The sequence below is a fragment of the Acipenser ruthenus genome, chromosome 49, assembly GCF_902713425.1.
Source record: "Acipenser ruthenus chromosome 49, fAciRut3.2 maternal haplotype, whole genome shotgun sequence".
NCBI lineage: Eukaryota > Metazoa > Chordata > Actinopteri > Acipenseriformes > Acipenseridae > Acipenser > Acipenser ruthenus.
The window spans coordinates 8,055,891-8,078,611 of record NC_081237.1 but is presented as its reverse complement, the minus strand read 5'-3'; the positions used below and the strand labels follow the sequence as shown (position 1 = coordinate 8,078,611).

General features: G+C 40.8%; 1 protein-coding gene across 2 annotated transcripts; it reads left to right on the top strand.

Moving 5' to 3' along the window:
• The first annotated feature begins 243 nt into the window (after window positions 1-243).
• LOC131721851 (casein kinase I-like) lies at window positions 244-18,706 on the top strand. Of its 2 annotated transcripts, XM_059014932.1 has the most exons (12): window positions 244-489; window positions 6,942-7,540; window positions 8,510-8,579; window positions 10,935-11,083; window positions 11,268-11,502; window positions 12,393-12,478; window positions 12,840-12,924; window positions 13,587-13,735; window positions 14,037-14,120; window positions 15,445-15,549; window positions 16,955-17,061; window positions 17,844-18,706. In XM_059014932.1, the coding sequence occupies exons 2-12, from the start codon at window positions 7,313-7,315 to the stop codon at window positions 17,896-17,898; spliced, it is 1,353 nt and encodes a 450-aa protein (XP_058870915.1). In that variant the 5' UTR covers window positions 244-489; window positions 6,942-7,312; the 3' UTR covers window positions 17,899-18,706. The 2 variants fall into 2 exon arrangements, with proteins under 2 accessions (XP_058870915.1, XP_058870916.1); XM_059014933.1 differs by lacking the exon at window positions 15,445-15,549 and having other exon boundaries at window positions 247-489.
• Window positions 18,707-22,721: the final 4,015 nt, after the last annotated feature.

Here is a 22,721-nt window from a genome sequence, read left to right as displayed (position 1 = left end):
AAACACTTGGACAAAGCTTTCAACCGTCTGAAGCTCAAATTCTTCAACTCATATATGCAAATATCCCTCCCTTTACACAATCCTCCCTTTTGGGCCTACGCAAGGAATCTCGAATTTCGTCAATTCCCACCCCCCCTTCGGTACACACTGGTGCTATTCTCCAAACTACATTACGTTACATTCGTAAAGCAGCTCCAATGGAACCGCCGTGCTAGTTGCGCACGATTTATTTTCCAGTGGCGCAAGTTTTTTTTTTTTTTCAGAACATATTCTCCAACTCAAGTACGCCGGATAATGAGTGTAGAACTGGCAATGCCATGTACCGCTTACGTAGCGTGCTTAGCGTACCTGATGCTGTTGGATTGGAAGCTGACTGGGGAGGCTTAAATAGAAAACAGCAGGAGAGGGAAGAAGGAGATGAACTCAAGAAAATATAAATAAATACGAGCAAAATGGGGATTCATAATCAGTAACCGACGCCCGAGAGAGGTAATGGCTTCCTGTTTGTTCACAAATTTTGACGTTGTCTACCTTTTCCGGGAAGAGATCTGCTTTAAAAAAAAAAAAAAAAAACCAAGGGATTTTTTTTTTAGGATTAAGGAGTGTTGCCCTGTTGATGTTTCTACGAGAGCAAAACAAACGTAGACTTTTTCAATTGAATTGCGACTCCTTATTGCATTTTAAACTCGTGCGAGATGCTGTTTATCTTCAAAGAGGGTTGGTTTTACTGTCTGAAAAAGTTGATTAATATTTGATACTACGTTTCCAGTTTAAACTTGTTCCAGTCGGCGGTGGCAGCAGCCGTAGTAGGCCTCCTTGTTGTATACTTCGTGTTACAAAATTGCTTTATTGATTGTGTTTAGAAAGAGTCTGTCTTTTTTAAACTTTAAAAATAGCTTCTTTGTGTCTTTTTTAAAAACTAAGATGTTTTGGATACAATTTTGAAACCGAACAAAATACTTTTTTTTTGTACTTATTTACGTCGTGAACTCTAATCAGAATTTCCAGGCTTTGAAAATATAACTGTCTTCGTGATGTTTCTTTTTTTTAAATACGCAGTTTAAGTATTGTTTTAATTCCGATTGTGGACGTGACTCTGTAGTGCGATTCCAGTTTAAACACTAGTCTGTATAGGAAATGGTTAGGCCATGACCCATCCTGAATACTTGCAATACAAACCCAACTGAAAAAATAACACCAAGTACAAAACCACAGACTACTTCAAAATCTTAAACATCATCAAATAATTAGTTAGGACGCTTTATAAGTATATAAATGTTGTTTGTGACTACTTATGATAAGCAAAATGGTGATCAGTCAAGCCATTTTGATTTAGGCTATACATTAACAGTGTGTTTTCATGACGTTATATAGTCGAGCTCAGTAGTTTTAAGACGTAACTGTTCACCGTGCTGCATCATCTCTGTAACTGATGGCATTAGCAGGATATGTTATGCAATTCACACTTTATCTGAATGTAAAATAACAAACTTTTTTTTTTTTTTTTTAATGGCAGGTCAATTATAATCACAGTATATGATCAGCAGACACTTTTTTTGTAACTACAAAAGCGTCTCTGCTAATTTATGCAGGATGGTTTTCATATTTTAATACATTTACATTTGTGTTTTTTCATATTGTCATATTGCACTGCAGACATGCTACAGTGTTTACAGTGATTAGTGTGTCTTGGATATGGGAAACTGCAAACAGTGATATTGTGAAATATATCATAGTGATACAGCACTTCAAGGTGTACATGCTCTGTGTGTTCATTTGGTGACTGTTGGCAAGGTGAAATATCTCTTTAAATATGTAAAACCTAAATATTCAGCCATCAGCCAGTGTCTGGCAAGTGCAGATTACGGCCAGTTATGCTTTGGAGCAGAGTAGGGTGGTATTTAATATTTAAAAGCATTGCACTTGGATCACTGGATTTGTTAGCTTGCAGTCAAGGCTGATTCATACAGTATGAAACTGCACGTATGGAATGTAAATTAAAACATGCTTCTTGCACATCCAATTAAAAAGATATATATATATATAAATAAAACTATGAACAAAACTATGAACAAGGGCTTATACAGTCCTGACAATGGTTTTGCTATCGATAAATGTTGTGACAAGAATTTGGAAGCAAAGCAGAGGCGAATAACACAGCGAGCAAGCTGTGAAGTCTGGGGGAGAGGTTTCTTTATTAGATCTTTGAGGGACAGCACACTTTCTTCCTGGCTCTCGATATACTGTACCTTGTTTAAAATTGACTTATCAAATATCTCGTTGCTTGGCTTTTTTCATAATGCTGTTTGCTTTCATTATGGTCGGGGGAGGATTTGTGTTACAGGAAGCACTGATAGAAAAGCTCTATAATGGCCACAAGGTTTCCCATAATAGCAATTCTGTAAGAGCAATGTCTCGACTCTAAAACCGAAATGAACCTGCAGGAAGATTCAGATGGGTTTAGTTATGATAGTTTTAATGCTTGACCCTTTTTTATGATTTGCCTGTGCCTCGCATGTAGAATAAAGGTGCACGCAGACTGCCTTTTCTGAGGTACTGTACAGCAGTAACCACACCACAAACACAGAACAATAGTGTTGCCATTTCCAGGTCTGTTTGCTTTGGCAGGGCTTTTGTGTTTTCAACCAAGGTTCACTCCTATTTTTAAACTGACAATTGCAGCTGCCCTGTGAACACAGCCTATTAAAGGTGAACCTTTACCTGATCCTAGCTGCATATTTTTCTTGTTGCTACTGTAAATAATGGGTTACCAAGGTCTTCTGTGTCTCCCATTTCATTATGTAAGATTTTTTTTAAATGTGTGAACCATCTGACCACGCTGACCACCTGGGGGGGAAAAAGTAGAGATTTGCTGTCTATCTGCGTTATTTTCTGTTGCTTGATCAGCTTGGGTAATATCACAGAGCTGTGACTGATCGTTTTCCTGCCGTCGTCTTCACACCTGTGACCAGGTAAGCTAAAGAGCGACATTAAAGAAAACACAAACCATTGAACTCTTCAGGGTCTGTAAACCTGTTTCATACGAAGTCGGGGGTTTGAAATGCTGCCGATCGGCAAGTCAAAACATGTCTGCCAGAAACTATTGCACCCCGTGACCTCGTCCGCGAGCGGATTGGGCATGGGCACCAGAGATAAAGAGCTCAGGAGGGAGTACCTGCAATCGGCTGTGTTCTGGATATCTTGGGACCCGACCTACCGGGTTTGAATGAGTCTAGGCTTGGACATTTCTGACATTTGATATAAATCATGGTGACCTGCTTTTTCGTAACACTTGCAATCTGCTTATAATTTCCTTGATGTTTGCTGATGTAAGTTGTTGATGTTTTACAGGAGATAACAGCTTACACACTCCCTGTTCCTTCTGTCTGTGTGGCAGTCACACTGTACTGACACAGAGCAGGGAAGCAGCCAAGCCTTTCAGTTGTGTGAAGCAGTTACTTTATCATCACATGTGAATTGAACTTCAGGGATGGCAGTAAGACTCCCATGATCTATTCCTGGTTTTACTCTGATTTTAATGAGACATGCCCGAGCTTGTTACCTATACGCTGCTGCTTAACAAGCTCATAGTAAAACCTGGAATGGCTTAAAACCGCTATGCAGCAGGAGTCTTATTCCCGTCGCTGAACTTTAGAGTTTAGGCTATGGAAAGGTAATGCTAAAAACATTGCCCTAGTTAAGGCTACATTGTCTTTTATGAAAGATCAATTGAGTTTTAAAGTGTAAAGCCACTGACTGCATGCCTTGGTGAAACTATAATCCTCTACACAGGCACTATTACTAGATAGCAATATATCTGAACTGTATAGTAGGTGCTGTGAGTGTCTGGGAACACTGGCTGAACTTACAATTAGGAAACACTGGAGTCGCTTTCAAGGAGCAAGCTCTCAAAGTTGAACTGCACAGAAAGCTTTCACACTTGTCTACTGCCTAAAAGAGGTAGTGCTATATTCAGAAAGAGGCCCCGAATAGACTGATACTAAATCTACAACCCCAGCAGTGAAATAAAAGTTCTCTTTTCATTTAACTATTCACAGATACTGTTGGTGCTGGGATGACATTGGAATATTCAAACTTGAAATGCACTGCATCCGCTGGCAAAAATGCCTGTGTTCATAGAACAGAAATTATAAATGACTATCAAAAATATATCATGCAAAGAAAACCAATGCATAAGTGACGTCTAAAATAAATAACACTGTGAGCACGTTCATAGGTAATTTGATGCGGTACCAAGTTAGAGATTTTGAACTGAAATATGGTACAATGTATACTTTTTTTTTTTTTTCTCCCTCTCAGATTTTATCCCATCGTGAGTTGATTGACAGCGGTTATCAATAATTCACCTTTCTGGTTGTGCAAAGTATTCAGGGTGAAATCGAGAGAGAGCGCGGTATGTTCTAAAGCTGTTTCCTTCAGTGAGATTTCTAGAGAAATTGCAAGACATCTGCCTGCGGTGTTTTGAAAGAAACTAGAAGATAGTTTCCCTGTCTTTAGACAAAAAAATAAAGTGCTGACAGGCATTTCCGTAGCCTGGAAGGCAGGCTTTGAAAGCAACTACAGGTGCCTCACGTGGAGCAGCTGCCTCTGCACACAGGTGACTCCTCCTCCATAGATGCCTGGATTTAAAAACAAGTGACCTGTGAGTAATGCAGAGACTCATCAAAGCAGTTGGATTGAACCTGCGTTGGCAAAATAAAATGCAGCTCATGAGTTCTCAATGTGGTTATACTGTACATTTCAAGCTTTCTTTTTATAGGCGGTATAACCGCATTCATTCGCGCATGCAGCTGGTGGACAGAGTAAATGGCAGAGGATGACAAAACAGCAGGTTTTTGCAGACTGTGCTGTATTGACAATTCATGAACTATCCTTCTAATTCTGCATTATTTGTGAGAGGGAATGCACCGTATTGTTAAATTCCCGGTGATGGGGATATAGTGGAGGCGGTCATACTGTACGTATGTCACAATTTACATTTTTCCATAAACCTGTCGTATATACTTTTACTGTCATCAGCTTTTCCCGTCATACTGATGGCTCCAAGTTTACATCTATAGCCGTAGCGGAGGATTTCTGTTCCTGAAATGCAGTTTATATAATAAGCACTTGACATAACGCTAATCTGATAATCTGGTAGGAGTTTCAGTTCTGAAATCCAGATACTCTACATCATCTTTGACTATATCTCTGCACAATTTTAAAAACACATTAACGCTGGACAGATGAGCCCATCCACAATCTCTCTGTAGTAGAAATGTCTTCTCAATGCCATCTTAACAAGCTCCAAACCTCCCTAATGGTACCTCCTGATTTACTGGCACTGAAAACCACATTGGAGACTTTCTTGGCAGTTATCGATTTGACTTCATGGAGTTTGGGCAGCTTCGTAGCTCAGCAAATATCAGTTGCCCCCGGGACATGCTTATAGATTTTAGTTTAGTACTCATAAAATATCCAGAAGGATAAATCAGGCTGGTAAAGGGTGCTGGGCAGCTAATCCACTGCTTCAAGCCATGCATTTTTCTATCACAAATTGCATAGGCTACTTGCATAGAATCAACTCAAATTAATGATGTGCAATTGACTGTGACAGAAACACAGAGGATAGCACTTGTGAATTGCATTATCGGGTGGAGTTAAAATCTGAGTGATGCATAGCAGTTTGATCCATTCCTGTTTTTGCTATGAGTTTATTAAAACACACCTGAACTTGTTAGCTGTACACTGTGGCTAATCAAGCTTGTGGTACAGTAAAACTGAAAATGGGTGAAACTGCTATGCAGTAGGAGTCTTATTTCCATCCCTGCATCTCTGTGCAGTGTTCCTGCAATCCTGGTTCATTCTCTTGTCAATACTGTAGGTCTTAATAAATATACATCATAATGATGCTAGGGACATAGACTCTTGTGCATGCACCAGTTGCTTCCAAAAGCATTTCATATGCTTGTATCCCCATAAAAAGTGCATGCTTCAGCTCACAGGAATATAGCCGTTGGAATGTCACTCCTTTTACTTCTTCGACAGGTTTAAATCTAGCCTAGGTTTCCTGGTAATTAGAAGTTGCTTATCTGTTGCCTGTAGGTGTGGAATTCAAACACACTGTGTGGTATCTCTGTGGATAAACAAAGCTGTCAATGCAGCCACGTTCGTTACAATTTTACAAAGACGTTTTTCTTACCTCTTCACTCCCTTGGAGTACATGGAGAATTGCTCGTTTTTCTGTGATTTCCACCAACAGCCGCTTTCTTTTTCAGTTGAATAGAGTTGGAGATAGAAACTGACTTTGTAAATATAAAAAAAAATTAAAAGGTCTATAGAGGGAGAGCATAATTGATCCCTGGCAATAACATTCATAAACCATGTCTTGCTGGCTTGAGGTGACTTGGTTGCATTATTAGCAACACATTTTCAGACATTTCCGTGCGATTTTCAGAAGTTTTTAAATTATTTATTACTTGCCTCATTTTTTAAGTATAGTGTCTTTTTAAATAGTCTACAACATTAAAATGCAATTTAATTGTTCTGGCAGTGTTGTGTGTTTTTTTTTTTTTTTTTTAATTCTGGCTTATCTTCATAAGCTATCCCTTTGCAAATCTATTTTAAAAAAAAAGATGAATAAAACGGCCAGCAGGTACACAGCTACTGTACATACATACGGGAATACACACCTGGCTAAATGCATGATCAAAATCTCAATCTGTTCTTGCAGTTCAGTGATTTGGATGTAAAACAAACCTAGTGTGCTATGTGGAGATCAGGAATGCACAGCGATAACAAACGAGAGAACTGCAGACTCAAACACTGTGACCTTCAATTGACAAGCATCTGCCTTGTTCTCAAGATTAGAGGCTTTAAGAGGGTTACTGATCCACTGTGCTTTACTTACTGTTCTCTTTCTATTGTTTTTCCTTCTGCAGCTTTCCATCAAAGGGAATCCCAGCAGAGGATCGCTGCTTGCAACTGCACCCCGTGGTTTGAAATGAAGAATGTCTGCGCTACCAAAGAGTGACCAGGAGGAGGTGATGATGGGAGCAGGAGGGAGCTGCCAGGGGGAGCTGTGGTTCCATTAGCTACGTGGCGCCGGGCTGAGATGTTGTGCTGAAAAAGAAACCGGGCCAACAAATAACAAACTCAACCAGAACTACTCTATCCAAAAAAAAAAAAAAAAGCTTTACATTTTTATTTATTTTTTGTTTTGTTTTGTTCTCTCCCTCCCCCTCAGTTTCGTCGGATTTGTGATTTGTATGGCAGCGGTGTAACCGTGGAGAGGCCAGGGTATCACAAGCTTATGGATTTTGATAAGAGAGGAGGGAAGGGGGAGGCTGAGGAAGGGAAAAGGATGTCCAAGGTAGCTGGAGGGAGGACTGGACATGGCGGCCGGAGTTCAGGGTCTAACTCTGGGGTGCTTATGGTTGGCCCCAACTTCCGTGTCGGGAAAAAAATTGGTTGCGGGAATTTTGGAGAGCTGCGTCTTGGGAAGAATCTGTACACCAACGAGTATGTGGCCATCAAATTGGTAAGAGACCATCTTTTTTTCTAGATCTTCTGTACTTCAGATGGATATGAAACGTCTCCTTAAATGCATGTAGGATCACTGTCTTATGGATGTTACGCTGACAAGGTAAGAGCCCTTAGCTTCCCTCTGCATGCTCCTGCTTGGCACAAAGCACCATTGCTTCAGTTTGAATGAATCAATCAAGGCCAGTTTGACCTTTGTGACTGTGGCTCTTGATTTAAAAAGTACCCTCTGTTTTCCAGATAAGATCCCCCGTCTGTACTGAAATCCAGGCTTTCTTTTCTAGATGAATGAGAGAGGGTTTGGTGACTTTTTGCGCTAAACTATGCTTTTGGTTAAATCTGTTTTGTTTAGGGTTCTGGGTACTGTTTGATACTGCAGCTATGGCCAATAGTTTTGCATCATCGCCTTATACAATGTTGCTTCATGATATAATATTCTGCAAGGTCACCTGTTCTTGCTGGTCCTCCTCGTAAATGTGCAGCTTCACTTCTTCGAAGTGTGCCTCCTGTGCAATCCCACCGAGCTGGGTAATGAGCTACAGGCAACCCACGAACCCAACACAGCCCTGCCAGTTCACAGGAATGTTCTGTAGCAGCGCGGCTTTGGAGCCCCAAACAGACAGAAGCTTTTACACAGCAGTGTAAAATGAGCTTAGTTAAATGAGCCATTCCCATACAGTTCTGCACATCGCTGTCAACCAGTCAGCAATAAAAATAGTTTGCTTGAAACAGACTCTTGAGGTACCGGAAGCTTTTGCTTTAAATTTTTGTTGTTGTCTTTTTAAACTGAATTTGTGGCAAAAAAACGCAACTGTCAAGTGTTTTGAGTTTGTTGGTTTTAAAGTCGCAGAAGATTGTGATCGTGGCAAAGCTGGTTTCGAGAGGAAAGAAAGCTACTGTCCCTACAGCTCAAACTAATTGGACTGCCCACATGCTTTCAAATCTTCTGTCTTTCTTTAATTTACAGGAGCCAATCAAATCCAGAGCACCACAGCTGCATTTGGAATACAGGTTTTACAAGCAGCTGGGAAATTCAGGTAAGAGCAAAAGTAGCTTCAAAATACATTTATCATTTTTACTTGCTGCCCCTTTGCCTTTATATAATGTTGTGCAAACTGTAAACTAGATTAGCCAAGGTGTCTTCATATTACTAAGCACCAGCACAATATACAGCACAGCTATACACTGGCAGCTGAAGGAAGACTTGATCCAAATGAGCTGATGACCTTTCCCGTTGATTGGCAGGCTGTACAATTTGTAGGCTTTGATCTCTCTCGAGTGTAAGTAACCCAAAGGTGGCTGTGTCTGTGAAAAGGAGGGACTGTGGTATTGTCTGAAGATTTTTGTGCATGCACACGCGTGTGTTCGTTTTCTAGCTGAATACTTTAGCTTTCCAGTTAAAGAACAGATCAGGTGACTCTTTGAGGTTTATATAAGATATACCATAACATATACATACACTGCAGCACTTATGCAAGCATTTACAAATCGCTGGAGCAAGTGGGCGATTTGTTAAACGCAAGTGTTCTCAAGCACAGATGCTGTGCAGGCTTTTTTTTTTTTAGGGCAAACGGAACAAAGAGCCAGAAGGATGGGATTCTGGCAAACTTTTTAGCATGGAAGTTGACAGAAGACGGCATATTTGCATTTTGTGATTTCCCATTGCTTTTTATAAAATGAATGCAAACCACCCTTTCCTTATCATCCGTTTTGACGTTTGCTTAAACAGTAGCTGTCAGTGTGTGCGCCTCCCCGATCAGAATCTAGATCGACAGCTCTGAAAATACTCTGGTTCTCTTATTATGCATTTCCCTAATATAATATTTTTAGCTGCACATGTTTCTAAAGTTTCCATGAAAGTCTAACCTACAATAGAAAAGGTATTGTGAATTTAAAATTGATGTAATCCAAGTCCCAGAGGAATGGGCTGCATGCACCACACAGGCCTGCTAGTTTATGATTTCAGCGGTATTATTGCAACGGTCAATTGAGTCCAAAGTGCACGTAAGGAATCATAAACTTTTTATACTGCTATTAATTATTAAGGTTAATGGAGTATTGGACGTAGCGGTAAGCATTCAGGTTTCCAAATCTTCAGCTAGTGCAAAACAGTCTGTTGCTTGATTTTTTTTTTATGCTATTAAAGTCACCCCAGCCACACATTTCGCCGTTGGCCTTATCAGATAGGGAGCTGGCTGCAGCAATCCGATTCCCCTAGTGGACTGTGCCGCCAACATTTCTCACTGTGACCTGATCTCTGAGGACTGCGTTTTAAACATTGCCACCCTGAGTACCGATTTGCCAAAATGTTTATAAAAACACGTGGGCTTGCTTTAATATTTTATTAACTGGCTCAAGATCACAAGAAGAATGATCGCTAGGATCGCTACACATTCTGCTAGTTTTCAGCAAACTGCACGTGTTTTGTTTCCCCTGAATGTGTGTTTTTTTTTTTTTTTTTCTAAAGTATTTTTGTATTTCTTATTTTAGCAGTAGCTGACAGTTTGTGCATTGCACTTATGCAGAGAAAAAAAAAAAAATGAAATGTGCCCGTGTTAGTGTGGTTATATACGGAGTTCAATTCAGATGATCCTTTTAAAAGTAGCCCCCTGTGGCAGGCCGTGCAGCTGTCTGGTGTGTTAGAGAATATTGATTGATGTGCTGTTTAGTGCCATGGAACTTGCTGGAGGAAGCGACAGGCAGATTTGGACACAGCACGCCAGCGACTTCTGTGGGAGTAGATGGCTAAAATAGTCTAGACGCTATTGGTGGAAGCAAGGGCTTCGATTCGGCAGAACATTTGCAACAAACTGTCACTGTTGTTGCTAAAAAAAAAAAGAAAAAAACGAGAAATGTTCCAAAATGAACAGGAACGTCTGTGCTGGTGCTGGTGCTGTGGATCACTGCAGGGCACTGAATGCTGGCACATGGAGGCACCAAACAATTGGAGCACAGGAGGGATGTTAATGCACCAGCCTTTACACCGGCTTCTAAGATTTATGATGCCAGCCCTAAAATCAGCACCCATGCAATTAGACCTTCATGCATGCAATGAAAATAACTTGGTCTTACTGCGGTATTATCTTCACGGAGTTAAACTAATACTTTGTGTAGGGTGTCTCTGATTTGTATAAGAGATGTGCAGTTTTCTGTATGGAATGATGTCTCGTATATTAAGAACACACTACACACACTTGTAAGAAATCACAAAAACTGATATTGTAGCCAAGAGCTTTAAGTAATGTGCGCTAGATGACATCTGTACTGAGAGTAAAAAGTACTGGAATTGACAGACCCTGCAGGGCGTTTTGGTTGATTTTTATCGTATGCGATTTGATCACACTGAATTGATTCTAAAACGTGTCGTGTCTCTGCCCTCCATCCTCTTGCAGAGGGGATTCCTCAGGTGTATTACTTCGGCCCATGCGGGAAATACAACGCCATGGTCCTGGAGCTACTGGGACCCAGTCTGGAAGACCTCTTCGACCTCTGCGATCGGACGTTCTCACTTAAAACTGTGCTCATGATCGCCATACAGTTGGTAAGTCGCATCGAAGTAAGACTCCCACTGCACAGTTTTTAATAAGACAGGCACACGCTAGTAGGGTATGTTTTGCAGGGTGGCGATGTTGGATGCTGAAATCGTCTAATGCAAGGTATCCGCAAAGGTGATGCAGCACGGGCAGGCTGTGTGAATTACACATCCTCCTTCTTCTTCCTTTCAGATAACTCGAATGGAGTATGTACATACCAAAAGCTTGATCTACAGAGACGTCAAGCCAGAGAATTTCCTGGTGGGGAGACCCGGTAGCAAACGGCAGCACACAATCTACATAATAGACTTCGGGCTGGCCAAAGAATACATCGATCCCGAGACCAAAAAACACATCCCCTATCGGGAGCACAAGAGCCTGACGGGCACCGCCAGATACATGAGCATCAACACACACCTGGGGAAAGGTGAGGCTTCGAACACAGCGATCCGGAAAGTTACCAAGCTGCAAGCAAGCCAAGGCAAACGCAAGCTTTGAAACTCGATTCGGAGATCTGAGTCAAGCAGGAGTCTTGTGGTCTTGAGGCGTAGCAGCTGAAAGCGAAACGCACGCTTTTTAAAACCCTGGCGATCGGTTGCCAAATTGAATTGATGGCACTGGGCCCAATTTGTGATCCGTTTGTGCTAGTGCTGTCTTTGCTGAGTAGGAAAAGCAAAGTGTTCTGTTGCAAAAAAAGCTTCATTTGTTTCTAACCACGTTTACAAAAATGCACCTTCTCAAATTATTTTGTACATTTGACCGATGGCGTCCCAGTCCAGTCCTGTGAGATTTAATGGCACAGCGACACTCATAATGTTGCCTGCTGTGGATCGAGCTGTTGCTGAATCTTTGTTCTTGTTTTGAAGTCCTATTGGCAAGCAAACATTAGATAATAGAAAATGCTGAATAAGCAACAAGTTATTGATTGTATAATTATGCAACAGTAAAGAATACTGAACTTGGTTACGTACCTCTTAAATCCCTGATGGAGACGTGCAAAAGGAGGAACATTCTGTATGCAAGATTAAATACACTGCTCACATCAGAAATGATCAAGGTGACCCTGTATGAGTTTTTGTTTTAAATAAATGGTGGTCCAGATTGATGGTGTCAGTCTCTCTGTGTGGCATACACAATGACTGCCTTGATTTTTTTGCACCAGTCTTCACCAAACTGATATCCTACTCTCCTAGCCTCCTGCAGATGTTTCAGATTGCATTTGACCATAGACGGGTGCATTCTTTTTCTTTAAGGGAATGTACAGTTTTATTACCGCGGTCAGTCTGAAATTGAATTGTATTTTTTTTTTTTTTACAGAACAAAGCAGAAGGGATGACCTGGAAGCACTGGGTCACATGTTCATGTACTTCCTGCGTGGCAGCCTGCCGTGGCAGGGCTTGAAGGTTGGTTGCTGTGTGATGATGTGTGTGTTTGGGTGTCTACTGGGTACTGTGTGTGTGACTAGAGGGGTTTTCTGTTGCAAGAGATGTGAAACCTAAATCCCTCTGCTTATCCAATTATTAAAGAACGCACAAGGCTTGAGAGAGAAGATTTTGCCTTCTGTCTCTTATTAAAAGCTATGACAATCTTTTTTTTTTTTTTTAACCAGAACTGCAGCCGTAATTTTAAAAAGGTATAATCCAGTTTGGAAAGATGATGGTTTTTGGCACCATAATTCACAATGTGGGACACACACTTGGAGAACTTGCATGGGCTGCTCCAGGGTAAAGATGACAAGTAAATGTGTGGGTTTGTCTGTTTCAGGCTGACACCTTGAAGGAAAGGTATCAGAAAATTGGGGACACCAAACGATCGACACCAATCGAAGTGCTATGTGAAAACTTCTCAGGTTGGTGGTCTCCTTTCTCCTTCGGTGGCAGGGTACGGATGCAGCCATGCTGCACAGCAGTTTACGTTACTGTCACCTTCATTAATTCATGATGCTTGTAGGATATGCATAAGCCCTGGTGTGACAGTTAGAAATTTCTGGTAATTTTTTGCTATGGGAATGATATTTTCAGTGCAGGATTGGGATACTTGTTTTTAGTAAAATGAAGCCTCTGTCCGACCCCTGTGCCTGATAGGGCGCCTGCGGGTCTGCAGTGGAGCTGTTCAGATCTGTGTTGGCACTATGGGTCTGGTGGCTTCTCTGTGGATCCGCAGTGCGAAAAATGACGGATTGGCAGGAACACGTTTTGGAGGACGCGTGTTTCAGCCTCCGTTCCCCGAGTTGCCGGATTAAAAATAATTGGGCATTCCAAATTGGGGAGAAAACCAGGAAAAAAAAAAAAGAAAACAAAGAAATTGATTATGGGTTACAGTCCAGGTCCTGTCGTCTTGCAAAGAGAAGAATGAGAGTAGGTTGTTTGAGCCGAGACAGGACATGCGTGTCAACCACTTTTTATTTTTTAGAGATAAAGCCAGTCCGATGCCCTTCAGGTTAAAAGCTCTGCATCTTTAGATCTCATTGGAAATTTCTTTGTCTTTTTTTCTCTTTGCTAAAAACCACAGAGGAAATGGCTACTTATCTGCGCTATGTGAGGAGGCTGGACTTCTTCGAAAAACCAGATTACGACTACTTGAGAAAACTCTTCACTGACCTCTTCGACAGGAGTGGATTCGTGTTCGATTACGAATACGACTGGGTCGGCAAACCACTAGTGAGCTACTGCTTTCCATTTCTGTGTGAAGCACTTAGTCATTTAGCAGACGCTTTTATCCAAAGTGACTTAGAGACTAGGAGGTGAACTATGCATCACAACTGCTGCTGCAGAGTTACGATAGGACCTTGGTTTTACGTCTCATGATGCTTAAGACAAAAGGAGCACTAAAAATGAACAGTTTTGTAAGACTGAACTTTATAGTGAATTCTGAATATCCTGTACTGCAGTCATAAGGATGTGTCTCGTATTTTGCGGGCCCCTATATAAATGACCTGTGTATTTTTGGTTCCCCCCCCAGCCCACTCCCATCGGTCCCATCCACAGCGACACCCCACTGCAGCCGAGCAGCAGAGACAAAGCACAACAGCAGACCAAAAACCAGGTGAGTCAAACCAGGCTGAAATGAAGGTGCCCGCAGACCCTGGAGTTAACCAGGAAGGCTGAGGAGGTGGGCTCAGTTCCAGGGAGCAAGCTGTTCTGCAGTGTAAACACGCACACAAATGACAAAGCTCACTTTTATTAAAGGGTTGCTTATTAACTTGGTACACCTGTCACATTTTAGACCGTTTTAAAAGGGTTCTCTGGAAAGCCACTGAACGTGTGCAATTGATACAGACTAGTTTCCCCTACAAAATGAGTTGTTCTGATTAAGAACGCTAACCCGTGAGGTACCAAATACATTTCTTTTGGGGGGAAAAAAAAATCAGAACACAAGCTGGATTTATGGAATTTTGATACATTGCATTTTTACACAACTTTTGCGATTTAACAAAATTAGAGTAAGTTATAACAATATAGTTGAAGAGAATTTTAAATAACAAGTAAAGTTACAAAGTAGCCAGTCCTCAAAAGAGGACCACGGCCCTGAACGGGTGAAACAACACCAACACATTCACATCTGTAATCTCCTCCAACACAGTCAGTATCCATCCTCCTCTGTCCTGGTGTTGGGTCTGATTGAGTCTTCAGAGGCAGCTTCATCCCTCATCCCATACCTCGGCTCTTACAGTGATTTTTAAATGTGTTTAATGTTACACCCGTGTGTCTATTCAGTGTTCATGTTTACAGTACCCTCTCGCCAAAAAAAAAAACATCCTCTCCTGAGTGCCATCCTTGGAAATAATTATTGGAAACAATTCCCACTTGGTTCATCACTTTTACGTTTTATTTTAAAACATTTTTACTAACCTATAAAATCCCACCCGTATTAAAAGACCTTCAGTCATATGCATTGTGACGAATCCCTGTGTCTGTTAAATCAGCTGCATATTTTTTTGTGTGTGAGATTTTTCTATGGCCTCCAACAATCCTGGGTCACACTGGAGACCCATTTTTATGGAGACATTTTAAAGTAACGTTTAAGACAGCGTAGTCTGTACAGAATGACCCCCTGCGTGGTCATTGTAAGCATGTGTGATCCTGTGTTGCTTTCTTAATATCCACTGCATGGAGCTAACACTCTGTAGGCAAAGTAACTCATGTAAACTAATTGTAATCATCATGCTCTGCTTAGTCTTTGTTGCCATTGTCTGCATCTCTCTCTCTCTCTCTCTCTCTCTCTCTCTCTCAATCAATTTAGTTTATTTACTTACTAGCTTGCTTTTGCATGATAAAAGCCTTCTATAATTTGTTTCTTTATTCCCCATTCACCCATCTCCTTACCCACCCAACCCTGTTCTCCCCAAAACTCCCTGCTTTTGTCCCAGTCGCCTGAGCTCCAAGGAACGTGGGAATCCCAGCCCACTCCAGTGACCACTAGGGAGCTTCTGGGGTCTCATCTCACAGCTGATAGGCTCGGGGGCTCAGTGCAGGTACTGGTTGTGTACATGCAGCATGTTAACGCTTAACCAAGCATGCTGCATGGCTCATGTCCAACATGTACCTAATATGCTTGTCTGTTAAGATAGGAAACCACTTAGGGGCTGACGTGTTCTGTTTTGTTTCCCAGTGAAGCCTGGCCTTTATGTTACAGTAGCTTCACCCAGAGGAACAGGGATAGTTAGTTTGGAATGGTGGCAAGGGTGATTTTTGTATAGGTAGTGCTCCCTGTCGTCTCTGAAATTGAGACTGTGCATTAAATATATCCACATATCTGTTGCGTTGCTTGAAGGATATGGCTTTTTGTATTGTGTTTACTTTTGGAAAGGAACCCGGTTTATTTTACAGGATGACTGAAGGATTACAAAAAAACAAACAAAAAAAAAAAAACACTAAGCGTTCAGATTTTCATGTAGTTTTATAAAATAAAAGTAAACAGCCTTTGGGGTTGGTGAATGCTTTGCTGTTAGGAAATGCAGTTCATGCATTAAATACAAAAACAGTGAAGCTATCTTTTAAATGAAAGGACACTTCTGGAGGAGCTATCCTGGCGTATGAACGTTTTAATAAATAAGTCTTTAATGGAGTGGCGCCACCTGCTGTTGTCTGTGGGGAAAAATCTGTTGCTTGGCACTAGATGGTGCAATTGTCCTTGCTGGTGAAGTTTTTGTGTTGCACTGTTGTCTCTCATAAATGTAGCCTTCTGTCAATGGGATAGTTTTCTCTTCTGAGTAGTACTGTACATGCTGTAGATGTTATATTTATTTTTGTTTTAAAAACAAGGAAACGTGGCTGAGTTGTTGTTGTTTAAAGGCATCTGCAAAAAGACACATTGTTATATAGTTCTTTATCTCAGAACTTGGATAACTTGTTCATTTTAGTTCTCTTTTTTTTTGTTAAGGGAACTACATATCTTGCTGTTGCAGCTTCTTTTCATGTACCTGACAGAGTGCTTGCGTTTTAAATGAACCGCGTCTTTATGAGATGAGGATCCGGAAGCAAATAAAAAATCCGGACTGGACGCTTTAAGACCACAAATATAAAATAAAACTACATAAGCTAAATAATATAGGTGTTTTTTTTTTATATAGAGGTGTTTTGTGTTGCCAGTGGGAATTGGTCAGTTGAGATGCTTGAGGACTGGGGATGACGAGCATGGATCAAAACTGCTTGTCTTCTTACCAAGCTCTGTGTGTCTGTAGAGTAGGGGTGACCAATCCCGCTCCTGGAGGAGCATTCCACTCCAGGTTTACGAGATCATGAACTACTTCAGGATCTGTATAGGGGGTTCATTGGTTCAGTTCAGCAGTTTAGAACAGGGTTGGAACAAAGACCAGGAGTGGAGCCTTTAGCCACCTACAGGTATGTGTCTGATTCTCCTTCTCTGTGATCTTGCAGGTAATGAGCTCTACAAACGGGGAGCTGAACCCTGATGATCCTACAGCAGGACACTCCAACGCTCCAATCACAACGCCGGCAGAGGTGGAAGTGGCAGACGATACAAAGTAAGCAGCCTGGTTTCTGATTCGGTTCCATCACATGTGCATTCGTCGACCAGTAATCGATGCGTCCTCATCATCAACGGCGTTCTGTTTTTCGAAATCAAGGACCAACGTTTTATTAAAAGATCCAACAACTAAAAACGCTGCTGCGCGTAATCATTGAACAACAAAGGCACAACTTGGATTCAAATACAAAATCGAACTGCTCAGGAATGAACAGATTTACTCGTTCCATTCAAATCATACGACAAATTTACACAGAGTGCATTGTAACTGTGCATATTATTATTATTATTATTATTATTATTTATTTATTTCTTAGCAGACGCCCTTATCCAGGGCGACTTACAGTCGTAAACAAAAATACATTTCAAGAATCACAGTACAAGTAATAATACAATTAAGAGCAGGATAAATACAATGACTTTGGTTCTAGCAAGTACAAGTATGACAAAATACGATTCAATAATGGAGCAGATAACAGTGTCAGTGATAGTTACATCAGGATATAATTAAATACAAAATACTACAGATTAAATAACACTTGACAGGTTACAGTACTCTAAAGTACAGGATTAAATGCAGTAAAATAGGGGGCAGATAAGAGCAAGTAAAGCGCATACTAGCATTGTAATTGTGCAAGTACACATGTATTTACTAAGTAACTGCTATGTAAAGACACAGTCATTAGAGACACAATGGAAAGTGCTACCCAGTTTTCATTAGTATCATACAGAAGAAAGAATTAAGTTTTTGTTAATGCTGTATTTTTTGTTTCCTCTCAGGTGCTGTTGTTTTTTTAAGAGGAGGAAGAGGAAAGGTCTCCAACGCCACAAGTAAACCAGAGAAGTGATGCATTCTGGTCACTGAACAAAAACATCTCGCTGCTGCACCCAACCTGTGCACAAAGGATCGTTCCTTTCCCACCTGCTACATGGGCAACAATACTTGTGGTTCCTTTTTTTTAAAAGAAACAAAAAACACACACCCACGCACAACGAAAACGTAATTGGGGTGGGGGGGTTGGAGGGAGGGGATGGAGATGCTGTGGATTCTGATGTATCTTAGCATCCACACAAGACATTACCTGTACAAACCCATCGAACATGGGCAGGGGAAACAGGAAAGCCTGTTCTATAGAGCTAGTCGTTATTGTGGGATCAAGTAATGAAATTGAACTGTATTAATGATAACAACAAACCACCCAGAACAAATCACTGCAAGAAACCGAAGACTTTCGTCAGAATTGGAAGCTTTTATGTAAATTCTTTGTTCTTTTTTCCTTTTATTGTTGTTGTTGTTGTTGGTGTTGTTATTTTTTTCTAATTTAAATTGAAGTTGCATTCTGTCCTGCCTCGGAGCTGGGATGAATCTGCTTGACTTTTTCATGTGCAGTGCTCTGGAATTGACATTTTGTTTTGTTTTCTGTCGTCAATGTGGACATTGTAGCACAGTCACTGGCCTCGGGTACTGTGGTAAGAACGAGGGGATACAATAGAAAACCTCTCTTCTTAAAATTGCACTTTTGAAAAAAAACAAACAGTACAGAATTCTGGGCTTTGGGATTAATAAAAAAAAAACAATAAAGACTGGTCAAAGAAGATTAAAAAATCATGCTGATCTCTTTACAAGGTCAGACATCACTAAACACGTGTCTCTTTTAAAATGTGTTTTACAGGTTCACAAACATACCAGCAATCTGAGTTCGGGTTCCGTTTAAAATATCTGAAGTCGCTTTCTCACTTATTTTTTTTAATTTTTTTTTAAGTTTTTAAAACTGAGAGTAAACCACACCTTTTAATATACCTGAATGTATAACCAGGGCCTATCTTTAACATAAGACAAAAAAAAAAAAAAAAAGGTAATAAAAGTGACATTGCTCTGTGCTGTAAGAGAGAGGTGAGAAGGCACTTTACATAGGGATTAATTCAATCTCCCCAGAGCTGGGTAAAACATTAGCACAAGTTTGTGAATCAAAGTGCAAAACTTTTAAAGCTGGCAAACGCATCTACTGCAAATGGGGCAGAAGTCACCCACCATAGACCATGTCAATTGAATGCTGTTCAAGCATGCTTTTTCAATGGGAGCAAACTTGCTGGGATATTCTATCGCAAGTGGACCTAATTCTGGGAAGCTGATACATAAACCACATGAGTTATAGCGTAGGTGCAGAAAAAAAAAGCTGTGTGAGAATGAGTCTAGCAAAAAGACCCATTTTGATTGGCTTTGACCTCATTATTCTCCATGTGGGGGATAGGCAAATATTGGCAGTGACATTTTAAAGCTAGTTTAAAGAAACATTTAGTTGACATAAACTGATGCTCTTGGTCCATTTGAGCTGAAGTGAACCTGTTTTTAAATATGCATTATAGCCTCGTATTATCCAGGCTAATTGAGATAGAGAGGTGTTTGCATTCCCATACTTGTGACTACTTTGTCATGCAGCCTATGCTTGACCTTGCTTTCTTTACACTAAGTGTTTAACTTTGTGTACCACAAAACTTTTATGAGAGAGCTTCCTCTATTCCATGTTTGTCCTCCGTTATCTGTAAGCCTGTGATATTTGTGTAAGAAAGTGCAATACTGTGGCCAACCAGGCTGTTCCTCTGATACTGTGTTAAACAGAAGTCAGCCACCACTTCGTTGCGCTGCTTTTTAAAATTTTCAAAAAAAGGAACTACATTATGTTCTCTGAATTTGTAACCTCCAGGGAATTGTTAGTTACCGTGGTACAGTATTTGTTCAGCGGTGTTTGCCAATGCTGTGGTCTGTTAATGGTTTGGTAGCAAGGATTCTTCAACCCAGCGTGTTCAGTTTTGTTCATGTGGTGGATCTCTGAACCGGAGGTGATGCTTCAAACACATTGATAGATTTCTCGGTGAAACGGGTGTCTTGCAATTTTACAACGCACATTTTATATTTAGCGCTTCTAAAAATGAAAGCAAAATGCATTTTAATCTTGCTCAGATTAGCAACGTGCTTAGTAGGTTCATCTGTTATATTTCATACAAAATCAGCAATAACCCTTTGAAAACAAAAACACAAGACACAGCAGTAAGTGTTTATATGCTTAAAATTATAAAATGATATAAAAATGCCTGCAGCTGCAATCAGCATGCATTTCAATATGATAGCGTGGTTTTGACAATTCAATTCAGATTAGGGAGAATCTAATGTATTTCTTTTGCAGTTGCATATCTGCAGTAGATTTATAGGCAAGCCATAAAACTACAGTGTAGATGCACTGTTTTCTAACTTGGTTATCTCCTTATAACATATACACCCAAAACCACTTAGAATGATATCAAATGGCATAAAAACATGGCATATGAATCTATTTCCTCTTCCCCATAAATGGCCCTGCTTTTTCACATGACATGGTCTGAATAATGCCACACACCTCCACATAATTTAATAGTGTTGTCTGTGTCCTTTGAGATACTGAAGTTGCTAAAGAAACTGTGGAAAGTGGAAATGAGAGTCAGTCAGCTGACAAGAGTGACCTCAGAAGCAAGTGACTGGTAACCGTGGTGCTGGGTGACAGAGCAGTGCTGACAATACAACAAACAGGCAATGACAATGGTTTGAAGTTTAGCATGGTTATTTTGATCTGTGATGTACGTTACATTTACCATGCTGTAGCATACTCTCTGTGCTTTACCACACTCGCTAACCTTACAAAATGTCACAGAAGCAAATCCAAGGGCGTTAATTGTCCCTTAACTGTCAATCATTTTTTGACACCGGTTGATCCCAGAGTTCTTCAATGTCTTTACAATTGTCTTTTACGTTTCTCTTACCGTTTATGGCGTTTGCAGTTTTTCTAAGTGGGTCTGTGCCTGCCTCTGAGCACCAGTTACCTCTTTGAACACTGTGTACCACTACACTTTCAGGAGATATTAATGACTGAATGGATGAAGATCCCTCGAGACACCTTACAGCACCTTGTGCCGTGTCAAAGCGGCGATCCAGGCAAACAGCGACCCAACCCGATATTAGATGCTGGTCCTTATAAAGGGGCCAGACAGAAAGCCAGTATTGAGAAAGAAGCAGTTTTAAAAGGATTTCGCTGTGTGTTCCTATAGTGTTGCAGGAGGTTCAATGTTTACACCGTCATACAGCTGGCATGTGATAGCCTCGAGGTCTGGGTTTGGGACTATGTGGGTTCATTTCAGTTCTTTAATGTGTAACCGCATTTTATTACACTTTAACTGGCTGTAAATCTCTGATTTGAGCAGGCTAAAGACTTTCTCTTCCTAAGTATGACTTTACATCTTTCACAGAAAATTTGAGCTATTTAGTTTTAGTTTAGTTCCTTAATGGTGTGCCTGTCAGACCAATATAGGTGCATCTCAATAGTCCATTACGAGCACAGATTCACACAAAGGTAGAACACAGCGAATTCAATACCTTCTAGAATTGAACTAGAACAGAGCAGGACCTTCCACCTCTAGGAGCCTGGAGCATGAAGCAGAGACTGAGAACTGCAGCATTATCAACAATGGGACGGAAGTACTTGGCAATGACTTTCCAGTAGTGTGCTATTAATATGTCAACATATGACAATTTTACCACTGCGGTAGTGGTCTACCAATGGCGATACCATTGTAGTTGTGTTGCATTGCCCTGTTGTTCCAGTGCCAATGAAGATTAAATCACCTGTCACCTTACAGGCTATTTGATTCTGCCAACGTGTTTAGAAGAGGAGTAGATTAAAAACACTACAAGCTGCCACCTTGTGTCGGTGATCTCAATACTCCTTGTGTCAGTGATCTCAATACTCCTTGTGTCAGTGATCTCAATACTCCTTGTGTCAGTGATCTCAATACTCCTTGTGTCAGTGATCTCAATACTCCTTGTGTCAGTGATCTCAATACTCCTTGTGTCAGTGATCTCAATACTCCTTGTGTCAGTGATCTCAATACTCATTGTGTCAGTGATCTCAATACTCCTTGTGTCAGTGATCTCAATACTCCTTGTGTCAGTGATCTCAATACTCCTTGTGTCAGTGATCTCAATACTCCTTGTGTCAGTGATCTCAATACTCATTGTGTCAGTGATCTCAATACTCCTTGTGTCAGTGATCTCAATACTCCTTGTGTCAGTGATCTCAATACTCCTTGTGTCAGTGATCTCAATACTCCTTGTGTCAGTGATCTCAATACTCCTTGCTCCAGGGGTACTGCGGAAGTGGAAGTGAAAAAAGGAAATGGGGAGCAGCCAAATAAAATTGCTGAAGGGGCATTCTGAAAATACAGCCACAATATAGTTGCAAAAACCACTTTGAACACACCAGCATAACAAAGGGTTTCTCTTGTAGTATAGAATGTGATCTTGTGCAATTGGGGGTTTCGTGGGGTTTTTTTTTAGTAGCAGTTTTGGCTGGAATAGTAATTAAGCATGGTAAATAATCATCAAAGCAAAAACAGCCATGGACAGCAGAACACACCCAGGAGCTCGCTGAGCAGGTAAAGGACATGCTACATTGAGTAGACCTATAGAGTTGCATTGCTGGCTCGTGTCTTGTGATGCTTCCAGCAGCACTACCATGTTTTTAAAGGACTCGGAAAATTAATTGACAGTTGCAAAGTCCAGTCAAATGAGCAAAACCATACGAGCTCATGTGATCAGTGTCACCACCAGCCACACACCTACCGGTACCT

Coding starts and splice junctions, on each gene's coding strand:
- LOC131721851 (XM_059014932.1), top strand. CDS start 7,313: ATGGATTTTGATAAGAGAGGAGGGAAGGGGGAGGCTGAGGAAGGGAAA. Junction 7,541..8,509: donor AGTATGTGGCCATCAAATTG/GTAAGAGACCAT, acceptor TTTAATTTACAG/GAGCCAATCAAATCCAGAGC. Junction 8,580..10,934: donor CAAGCAGCTGGGAAATTCAG/GTAAGAGCAAAA, acceptor ATCCTCTTGCAG/AGGGGATTCCTCAGGTGTAT.